General features: G+C 39.1%; 1 protein-coding gene across 14 annotated transcripts in view; it reads right to left on the bottom strand.

Annotated features, from left to right (window-relative positions):
* PKP4 (plakophilin 4) overlaps positions 1-12,020 on the bottom strand; it is a 246,075-nt gene that overhangs the window by 55,587 nt on the left and 178,468 nt on the right. For 12 of the 14 annotated variants that reach the window (XM_036857416.1, XM_036857429.1, XM_036857422.1 and 9 more), the window contains 3 exons: positions 9,539-9,670; positions 9,238-9,428; positions 449-1,001 (listed from right to left, as the gene is read on the bottom strand). In XM_036857416.1, coding sequence (XP_036713311.1) covers positions 449-1,001; positions 9,238-9,428; positions 9,539-9,670 — 876 coding nt within the window. The remainder of the gene's footprint in view (positions 1-448; positions 1,002-9,237; positions 9,429-9,538; positions 9,671-12,020) is intronic. The other 2 variants (XM_036857418.1, XM_036857421.1) reach the window with 1 other exon arrangement.

The following is a 12,020-nucleotide window of genomic DNA, read 5'->3' as shown; positions in this document are numbered from 1 at the left end:
GGAAATCCATATTCTAGTCTACACTATTAGGGCATTTCTTTAAAAAAAAAAATTTGAGCAGACATTCTGATACCACCTTTCAACATATCTTAGGGTTTTGAGTATGGGTAGGCCTAGCTAGTGAAAATTATTTCACTGTGAAAAACCTCAACAAACAGTTTAGAATTCCAACCAATTCTTCTAAAAGGCAAAAAAGTACCTCTTATATCCTAATATTGTGAGGGATGGGGGAAATGTATTCATTGCAAAAGAGGTCTGGTGATATAAATGTGTATAATTTGACGCATTAAAAGTTATAGAGCCTGAAAGACAAGTCAGCCTGAAGTCTGCAGTATGAATTTTAAGATAAAAATATAAGCCTTTTCCACGTTACATGCTCTGTTTCAGCAACGGTTACATGGAAGACTTTCCCGCTGGGCTTTGTGTAGGGCTGTCACCTTGTACTCACCTGTCAGGCTGTCTGGCCGAGGTGGAACCATCCTCTCGTAAATGTCATACTGCTGCTGTCCGAATTGTTCCATGTCATGAACAGTCCTTTGCAGTGAAGGTCCCAGATGCTGTGGTACGGCGGTCATCCCTGAGCGTTTGGGGGATAATGACCCCACCTGGCCTTGGGATGGGGAAGCTACTCGAGTCTGTGCATCCGTCAGGGTCAGTGGGGACCCCACTCTGGTGGTTGTTTGGTACTGAGGGGTTGGTCCGTTGGGATTGGAGGTCTGCCGGGAGGTGACCGACCCAATCCGACGTACAGCTGATGGGGAGGCGGGTCTCTGTGCAGAGTACGGAGAGGCTGCCCGCTGAGCAGGTAATGTGGTGGAGGAGTATGCACTGGGGTTCAGTGGTCGGGAGTCGGTCACTGATGGAGAGCCGAATCCACTACCAAGAGAAGTTCTCAGTGACCCCCTTGAAGGAGACACGCCTGTGCTGATAACATAAGAAGGAGACTGTGCTCTAGATGGAACTGAACTAACTCTTCTCATGGCCCGATTGGCTACTGATGGCTGATGAAAGGGGGAGAAAAGAGAATGGTTTATCCAGGGTTGTGTGTCCATTGTCATTACAGAAAAAAATGTACATAGCTCACTATAGAATGTGAATTCACTATTTCTTTTAGGCACCTAAGTTTCTTTTCCTTTTTTTGCTGTAGAGCTGGATCTTAATTTTTCCCTTATTGTTTTTCTTGTTCTACTTTTTTTTTTTTTTTTTTTGGTGGTGGTTTAATCTCCAACTTTCCCCTTTAGAATACTAAAACCAACCAGTAAGGAGAGATCTAAAGACATTTAGTATTCTTTTTTCTTTTCTCTTTACATTATTTTTACCCTCTGCCTACACATTTTCCACAACACATAATATGCTGTATTGCAAGTGTGAAGGGTCACTGGAGCAGTGTACTTATTTTGTACCCTGCGAGTCAAAGGTTGGCTAAGGTAACTCATTTGTGTAAAACAAAAACAAAACAAACAAAACAAACCAAAACAAAACTTTTTCAATATGTTAATCTAGATAAAGCTAGAGCAGTATCTATAACTGCCTTTATAACTGTCTTTATGGGTTGGCCCCATGAACAAAAGGAAGGTTCTTTCAAAGTGGAATAATTGAACGTTTGGATAGGGCCTGCACTCTCAGCTCTCCTCTGTGAGTGCTGCATTAGTGCTTTAGCCAAATCTATCTTTTCTTTTAGCTTAAGTGTGGCTGCTAGTGATTTCAGCCATTTCTTTCTACCTCCTTTGATTTATAAGCTCTTGTCGTAAGCTGGTGAATCAAAAGAGATGCAAATAAAGGTACCCTTAATCTGTTCCAGCAGGAGGAATGCTCAAAATCTCTGCTGAGTTCTGGCCAGCTGCAAATGACCAGACTGGGAAATGAAGAACATTTCTGCCATGGCTAGTCCTTCTATGAATCCACAGACTTCTGCAAACACTGAGTCTCAGATCCCTTTCTTGATGCAGGACAACAATGAAGAAGAATGGTGGCTGGACTGGGGCACTGGGTTATAAGCTCAGGACCAAGCTTTTTCTGTATCTCCTTAGTGACTACTAGAGTACAGTTGTCATCAACCCCCTTTCACTTTTAGTTGGGGCAATAAAGGAAGAAAAAGGGATGAGTCACAGACTTTGTATACTCTTAGACGCCATAAGAAGAAATATGTTTTGTCTCCACGTGTCATAAGCAGTTGGCTGGCTGAAACACCTGCTCTGAGACCACTTGGGTGCTCAAACTCAACAATTCTGGGAAGGCAATAGCCATGGAAAGGAGAAGATCTGGGGAGGGAAGGGGACTGCAAATAAACAATCAGGCAAGAAAGAGGGAGTTTAAAAATTAGTAGGCAGGAGAACACACAGTGCGCCTCGGGCTGTCACAAAGTCATGCCGGCCTCTGCCAACGCAGGCTGGCCCTACATTCCAATTATAACTACCGTACCTCTCCATCCCCCCGCATGAGTGAGCCAGAGTCCCCTAATCAGCCGCTGCTTTAACCCCGTCCTGTCTGGGTGGGAACAGAAGCCGGAGGGTGACCTACATGCAGAGATGGGGCCAAAACCAAAGCTGAAACCCAGGAGCTGTGCGAACAAAGAGGAGAAAGGGAAATTTCTCCGTGCAGCCTCAGGAGCAGTGGATAAAATCCCCACAGTCAACTTGAGGTACCCTGCACCTGTGGAATACCTGAAGAGACAATGAGTCAACCCAAAATTGAGGTGGTGGACTTTGGGTGCAACTGTAGACTTGGGGTTTGCTGTCTGCTACTGACTTGTTTCTGATTTTTACGTTTATCTTAGTATAGTTTTTAGTGCTTGTTATCATTGGTGGATTCGTTTACTGGTTTGGTTGCTATCTTTGTTTTTTTCAAATTACATTTTATTTTTTTAATTTGAATTATTTTCTATTATTTTATTTTATTAATTATTTTTTTTCTTTCTTTATCTCTCCCTTTTCTTCTGAGCCGTGTGGCTGACAGGGTCTTGGTGCTCTGGCCTGGTGTCAGGCCTGAGCCTCTGAGGTGGGACAGCCAAGTTCAGGACACTGGACCACCAGAGACCTCCCGGCCCACATAATATCAATCGGCAAGAGCTCTGCCAGAGATCACTGTCTCAATGCTAGGACCCAGCTCCACCCAACGGAGAGCAAGCTCCAGTGCTGGATGCCCCATGCCAAACAACTAGCAAGACAGGAACACAACCCCACCCATCAGCAGAGAGGCTTCCTAAAATCATACTAAGGTCACAGACACCCCAAAACACACCACAGGACGCGGCCTGCCCACTAGAAAGACAAGATCCAGCCTCATCCACCAGAACACAGGCACAAGTCCCCTCCACCAGGAAGCCTACACAAGCCACTGAACCAACCTCACCTACTGGGGGCAGACACCAAAAACAACGGGAACTATGACCTGCAGCCTGCGAAAAGGTGACCCCAAACACAGTAAGTTAAGCAAAATGAGAAGACAGAGAAATATGCAGGAGATGAATGAGTAAGGTAAAAACCAAACAGACCAAACAAATGAGGAGAAAATAGGCAGTCTACCTGAAAACGAATTCAGAGTAATGATAGTAAAGATGATCAAAAATCTTGGAAACAGAATGGAGAAAATACAAGAAACGTTTAACAAGGACCTAGAAGAACTAAAGAGCAAACAAACAATGATGAACAACACAATAAATGAAATTAAAAATTCTCTAGAAGGAATCGATAGCAGAATAACTGAGGCAGAAGAATGGATAAGTGACCTGGAAGATAACAATAGTGGAAATAACTACTGCAGAGCAGAATAAAGAAAAAACAATGAAAAGAATTGAGGACAGTCTCAGAGACCTCTGGGACAACATTAAATGCACCAACATTCGAATTATAGGGGTCTCAGAAGAAGAAGAGAAAAAGAAAGGGTCTGAGAAAATATTTGAAGAGATTATAGTTGAAAACTTCCCTAACATGGGAAAGGAAATAGTCAATCAAGTCCAGGAAGTGCAGGGAGTCCCACACAGGATAAATCCAAGGAGAAACACGCCGAGACACATAATAATCAAACTATCAAAAATTAAATGCAAAGAAAAAATATTAAAAGCAGCAGGGGAAAAGCAACAAATAACATACAAAGGAATCCCCATAAGATTAACAGCTGATCTTTCAGCAGAAGCTCTGCAAGCCAGAAGGGAGTGGCAGGACATATTTAAAGTGATGAAAGGGAAAAACCTACAACCAAGATTACTCTACCCAGCAACAAACTCATTCAGATTTGATGGAGAAATTAAAAACTATACAAACAAGCAAAAGCTAAGACAATTCAGCACCACCAAACCAGCTTTACAACACATGCTAAAGGAGCTTCTCTAGGCAGGAAACACAAGAGAAGGAAAAGACCTACAACAGCAAACCCAAAACAATTAAAAAATGGTAATAGCAACATATCGATAATTACCTTAAATGTAAATGGATTAAATGCTCCAAACAAAAGACATAGACTGGCTGAATGGATACAAAAACAAGACCCGTATAGATGCTGTCTACAAGAGACCCATTCAGACCTAGGGACACATACAGACTGAAAGTGAGGGGATGGAAAAAGATATTCCATGCAAATGGAAATCAAAAGAAAGCTGGAGTAGCAATTCTCATATCAGACAAAATAGACTTTAAAATAAAGATTATTACAAGAGACAAAGAAAGACACTATATAATGATCAAGGGATCAATCCAAGAAGAAGATATAACAATTGTAAATATTTATGCACCCAAAATAGGAGCACCTCAATACATAAGGCAACTGCTAACAGCCATAAAAGGGGAAAGTGACAGAAACACAATAATAGTAGGGGACTTTAACACCCCACTTTCACCAATGGACAGAGCATCCAAAATGAAATTAAATAAGGAAACACAAGCTTTAAATGACACATTAAACAAGATGGACTTAATTGATATTTATAGGACATTCTGTCCAAAAACAATAGAATACACTTTCCTCTCAAGTGCTCATGGCACATTCTCCAGGATAGATCATATCTTGGGTCACAAATCAAGCCTTGGTAAATTTAAGAAAATTGAAATCATATTAAGTATCTTTTCTGACCACAATGCTATGAGACTAGATATCACTTACAGGAAAACAACTGTAAAAAATACAAACACATGGAGGCTAAATGCTATGCTACTAAATAACCAAGAGATCACTGAAGAAATCAAAGAGGAAATCAAAAGATAGCTAGAGACAAATGACAATGAAAACACGACAACCCAAAACCTATGGGATGAAGCAAATGGAATCCTAAGAGGGAAGTTTATAGCGATACAGTCCTACCTCAAGAAACAAGAAAAATCTCAAGTAAACAACCTAACCTTACACCTAAAGCAATTAGAGAAAGAAGAACAGAAACACCCCCAAAGTTAGCATAATGAAAGAAATCATAAAGATCAGATCAGAAATAGATGAAAAAGAAATGAAGGAAAAAATAGCAAAGATCAATAAAACTAAAAGTTTGTTCTTTGAGAAGATAAACAAAATTGATAAACCATAAGCCAGACTCATCAAGAAAGAAAGGGAGAAGACTCAAATCAACAGAATTAGAAATGAAAAAGGAGACGTGACAACTGACACTGCAGAAATACAAAGGATCATGAGAGATTACTACAAGCAACTATGTGCCAATAAAATGGACCACCTGGAAGAAATGGACAAATTCTTAGAAAAGCACAACCTTCTGAGGCTGAACCAGGAAGAAACAGAAAATATAAACAGACCAATCACAAGCACTGAAATTGAAACTGTGATTAAAAATCGTCCAACAAACAAAAGCCCAAGACCAGATGGCTTCACAGGTGAATTCTATCAAACATTTAGAGAAGAGCTAACACCTATCCTTCTCAAACTCTTCCAAAATATAGCAGAGGGAGGAATACTCCCAAACTCATTCTACAAGGCCATCATTACCCTGATACCAAAACCAGACAAAGACGTCACGAAAAAAGAAAACTACAGACCAATATCACTGATGAACATAGATACAAAAATCCTCAACAAAAATACTAACAAACAGAATCCAACAGCACATTAAAAGGATCATACACCATGATCAAGTGGGGTTTATCCCAGGAATGCAAGGATTCTTCAATATATGCAAATCAATCAATGTGATACACCATATTAACAAACTGCAGGATAAAAATCATATGATAATCTCAAGAGATGCTGAAAAAGCTTTCGACAAAATTCAACACCCATTTATGATAAAAACTCTCCAGAAAGTAGGCATAGAGGGAATTTACCTCAACAAATAAAGGCCATATATGACAAACCCACAGCCAACATCGTCCTCAATGGTGAAAAACTGAAACCATTTCCTCTAAAATCAGGAACAAGACAAGGATGCCACTCTCACCAGTATTATTCAACATAGTTTTGGAAGTTTTAGCCACAGCAATCAGAGAAGAAAAAAATAAAAGGAATCTAAATCGGAAAAGAAAAAGTAAAGCCGTCACTGTTTGCAGATGACATGATACTATACATACAGAATCCTAAAGATGCTACCAGAAAAGTACTAGAGCTAATCAATGAATGTGGTAAAGTAGCAGGATACAAAATTAATGCACAGAAATCTCTTGCATTCCTATACACGAATGATGAAAAATCTGAAAGTGAAATTAAGGAAACACTCCCATTTACCACTGCAACGAAAAGAATAATACACCTAGAAATAAACCTACCTAAGGAGACAAAAGATTGCGGGCTAATCGGCGGCGTTTGTGGAGGCTGGAGAGTTTAGGGTGTCTGTGCTAGTTACTGCTTTTGGCGCGAAAAATGCCGGGTCTGGCGGCCGCAAGCCCTGCCCCATCTGAGTCCCAGGAGAAGAAGCCAACAACCCAATCCAAAAATGGGCAGAAGACCTACACAGACATTTCTCCAAAGAAGATATATAGATTGCCAACAAACACATGAAAGGATGCTCAACATCACTAATCATTAGAGAAATGCAAATCAAAACTACAATGAAGTATCACCTCACATCGGTCAGAGTGGCCATCATCAAAATATCTACAAACAATAAATGCTGGAGAGGGTGTGGAGAAAAGGGAACCCTCTTGTACTGTTGGTGGGAATGTAAATTGATCCAGCCACTATGGAGAACAGTATGGAGGTTCCTTAAAAAACTAAAAACAGAACTACCATACCATACCATATACCAGCAATCCCACTACTGGGCATGTACCCTGAGAAAACCATAATTCAAAAAGAGACATGTACCACAATGTTCACTGCAGCACTATTTACAATAGCCAGGACATGGAAGCAACCTAAGTGTCCATCAACAGATGAATGGATAAAGAAGATGTGGCACATATATACAAGGGAATATTACTCATCCATATAAAGAAATGAAATTGTGTTATTTGTAGTGAGATGGATGGACCTAGAGTCTGTCATAGAGAGTGAAGTAAGTCAGAAAGAGAAAAACAAATACCATATGCTAACACATATACATGGAATCTAAAAAAAAAAAAAAGGTTCCGATGAACCTAGGGGCAGGACAGGAATAAAGACACAGAAGTAGAGAATGGACTTGAGGACACGGGGAGGGGGAAGGGTAAGCTGGGATGAATTGAGAGAGTGGCATGGACATATATACACTACGAAATGTAAAGCAGATAGCTAATGGGAAGCAGCCACATAGCACAGGGAGATCAACTCGGTGCTTTGTGACCACCTAGAGGGGTGGGATGAGGAGGGTGGGAGGGAGATGCAAGAGGGAGGGGATATGGGGATATGTGTATACGTATAGCTGATTCACTTTGTTATACAGCAGAAACTAACACAACATTGTAAAGCAATTATACTCAAAAAAACATGTTAAAAAAGAAAAAACAAAACAAAACAAAAAAATTAGTAGGCAGTTGGAAAATTAAAATCTGTACTTGGGGTTTACTAATAGTGCTAAAGATAATTTTCAAAATCCCACATATAAGCTATTTACTATCAAAATGGGATGACACTTGGCCCAGATATCTAGAAATTGTGTTCCCCAGAATACATGCAAGTTCAGTTTTAAAGACTGTCTTGCAATCTCCAGGAACAAAATTAACTTACTGTAAGTTAAAAAAAAAATTAATTAATTAAAAAGGTATCATGGCCATAGGGGCAAAATAGATAATCTGTGTAATTAATTATTCGTAAGTGTGACTTTAGACCTGCCAACATAGAAATTCACCTAAGCAGATGAACTCCTGTAAGCATTTAGTCCAAAGTTTCCCAGAGTGTTTCATGAGAGCATCCCTAACAGCACAGGAGTAAATGTATCATCTGAAGAATGGAGCTGGGGGAGAGGGGTCTGCAGATGGAAGTAGTTTGCTATGGGCACAAGATTTCCTGTCTTACCTTAAAAATTCATGTACCATATTTGTGTTTGTTTTAATACAGAAATGTTTCTTAATACCTAAAAGTTTCCCTTAAATTGTTGAGCCAAAGTCGTTTTGTGTTTCTCCTTTGGCATTGCAAATGTTGGCCCACTGCTGTGTATACCTTCAGGGCTTCCTGTATTGCATTAAGAGAAGCTCAGGGTTCGCCTGACTTCTTTGATCATCTTGCCATTTTTCAGCTCCAGAGAAATCACGGGGGTACTTGGACAGAGAGATCCTCACTAGTTATTGCCACTTGGGACTCCTATTACTTTTATTAATTCTGACATATGCTGGTGGACTGAGGTGAATAAAGTGGCAGTGAGTGAGAAGTTAAGGAGTTTTTACAAATACATATGCATTATTATTTTTGACTATCAAGTAAGAAAACCTTAACAGAATAGTTATGCTTCTATACAGTAGCTCTCTATAGGCAGGAATATCTGTATTCTAGCAAAGCAAAAAAATACGTTTTCAGAGAACAATTCCAATGATGAAGGCAAAAACTTTGGTTAGAATGGGCCAGTCCCATTTTGTGCAGGTGTGGGAATAGTGCTTTGTCCTCTAGAACTCTTTACAGCATATTTTAGCTCTAGTATTTTTAGGAACTCATAACCCCTCAGGGACTAGAACATTCCACCCAATCCTCTCACACTCTCCGCGGACTACTCCCCTCATGCCAAACTTGCTGCTTACAGAAAAATTACTCTCCATTGTCTAGAATTTATCAGAATTCATTAATAGGAACTAATGCATTTTTAGATTTCAAGCCTAAAATTTCAATTCACATCATGGACTCATAGTGTAAAATGAGTCCATTTTTAAAAAAAGGATGGAGATGTATTTGGCTTACCTGAACCAGCGTTTGTCCTTCAGCTCTTGAATTCCTCACCAGGTGGTTATTAGCTGATCCTATGAATGAATGTTGTGGCCTATTATCTGCCTTACTCAAGTTCTGGCTGTTGTGGAAACTCCCTGCTTCCTGGTATCCACTGTCGGAATAAGAATTCATTTGTGTTGAACTTCTTGAGTTACCCAGTGATCCTGAAGGAATGAAACCAGCAGAATATATCTTAATTTTACCCTTCTGATGCTCATTTTCAAAATGGAAATATTAAAAGCAAATCTAATACTTAAAAGATAATACAACAGACCCTCACTTTCATGGAGAGATGTCTGTTCTGGTGAGTAGAGGGTTCCTTGTTCTGGCTCTGTCCTGATGAGATAGTTATTGGGATGGACAGCGTCAGAAGCTCTAGGTTTGTTTACACCAGTATTTGGCACATCTGGAAGAAGATAAGTTTAATCAGCTAAACTCAATGAAAATAATACATAAAAACTTGCTAAAAAAAGGGTTCAGATATTTGTCAGTAATGTCTTATAATCTTAATACAAGACTATTAACTCAAGACTTCATACAAGTTAATACAAGACTACTTTCACCTTAAATTGCACAGTCATTTTGACTCTTTTCTATATGAAAGTGTTCCATTTACTCAGTTTATTAATATATTTTGCTAAATGTCATGAATGTTTTTTATCCTGATTACCAGCCACAAATTAACTTACATACTACATTAAATTAAAATCTGAAAACTGACCTTGTTACCCCTTGGAAAACTCACCTCTCAGGGTGAGTTCCTCCAAGAGGATTAACAGATGGAATGAGAAGGGTGACTGTGTAAAAAAAGATCCTCTATATCTCAAACTATTGAAATGAAAACTTGCATGATGTTCACATTATTGAGCTTGGTGATGAAACCTCTGAAGGTAGGGCTAGCTTTTTATGTCATATTTCATATCATCTAAAATCAAAGGAACTCTGCGCAGAGTTTTCAGAATTGCCAACAATGGAAATTTTAATTTCTTATCCATTTGCTTATTTTATTCTTTTAGCCTTTACCAAATGAATATAGACAAATCTAACGTCATTACTGTTTTCTTTACTCAAATCTGTCTCGCCCATTATCTTGTTTTATTTTCATCTGTATCATTTTGCCATCTTGAACTTAAAAAAAAAAACAAAACAATTTATCTTCTTCCCTATTCCAACCTCTTTTTTACGCTGTAAATTTAGGTGGTGTAGCTTATACTGCCTTTTCCCAATTCTAATCAAATATGTTCTCTTTCCTCTAGGTTCTTCAAAATATATTTGCCCATATTCTGATTATCTTCATGACAAGTCTTTCTTTCCTCAAGTTTAACCCTCATGTTGCTAACAAACATTTTTTTTCAGGAATGCCACTTCACTCTCACTTTACAGATTTAAATTGAATCTGCATCACATTCTGAGTTTAACACACAATCCTAAGGATTGAAATTAGTCTTTCCTTTCTGACTTTCTTTCTTTAACTATTTATTAAGGCCCTACTATATGCCAGGCTCTAAGAATGCAGCTGAGAAAAGATTCAGTGTGTCGCGTGCATGCACGTTTGTGTTACTATCTGGGGGAAAGGAGCTTAGGAAAAATTTCCTAAAGGAAGTAATATCTAAGCAGTATCCACTTACCACAGGAGGCCAGTTTGCCCTTTCTTTATAGCACTTATCACCATCTCTCTCCACTAGACTGTAAGCTCAAAGCAGGCAGGGACTTTTGTCTGCTTTGTTTACTGTTGTATCCTCAGTGCCTAGGATAGGTGCATAGCACTCAGTAGGTGCTCAGTAAATATTTACTGAACGAACAAATTCCCAGTAAGAATAGCAGCTTCTCTTTATTGAGTACTGATTCATGCCTGGCATTGTGCTGTGGGCTTTACTTTATTGTGTTCAATAAGGTTTGTCTATGAAAAGCAAAGTAAAACTTTTAGGCATTGCTGATCAAGCTAGTTTGGAAAGTGAATATAGGGTTTACAGGAGAACTGGGATGCCACATTCTAAACCTTTAACTTGATGTCAGATTCAATCCAAGGTTTTGTTTCCTAGCCTCCAGAAAGATTTGCTGACATTCTTAATATAGGTTTTTGATGAACCTGTCTCTAGGTTTATCATTTGACATTACACTGCTAGGTAGCAGAGCTCTGTGACAGTTCTGAATTCTTAAGTTTGGAATTTCAGTACAGATTTCAGATCGTATGTGGATTCCCTGGTACACACTGAAACATGATCTAAGTCTCTATCAGGCTGATAATACTGGAGAGTAATCTGCTTCATTTGTAAGTCTTCTGTCTTTCCACAAGTCTAAACATTCTTACACAGCAATTCTTGAAGGAGTTTTATTAGGGACTAAGTAAAATACATAGTTTGCTAGGTTATAAGAGTTTTACAGGGAATGGAATGCCTCAGAGAAGCTAAACAAGAGAGGACCTGAAATCAGAGCTAGGTAGTAATCCACCTTTATTTCATCCAGGAATGGAACACTGGAAAATCACATAGGAAATGGCAACAAACTATAGACATGGAAGTACCAATCTGGCAGTTTCAAGAATTGGCATAATGGAAAAATGTGCCACTTTTAAAAAGAAAAGACGTTTAGATAGTTCCTAGCTTCAGCTTTAGTACAAGATAAAACCTGAGATACCATTACATCAAAGCTCTCGGCTTGGAAACACTAGGTGGCATGCAGTGTCAGAATCTGAAAAATTATCACCATGGAAACCAAAACCATTAGACTTCTGTGTATGTCTCTCTCTTTTTAAC

The sequence above is a fragment of the Balaenoptera musculus genome, chromosome 7, assembly GCF_009873245.2.
Source record: "Balaenoptera musculus isolate JJ_BM4_2016_0621 chromosome 7, mBalMus1.pri.v3, whole genome shotgun sequence".
NCBI lineage: Eukaryota > Metazoa > Chordata > Mammalia > Artiodactyla > Balaenopteridae > Balaenoptera > Balaenoptera musculus.
The sequence above is the reverse complement of the archived record's forward strand: the minus strand, read 5'-3'. Positions and strand labels throughout refer to the sequence as shown.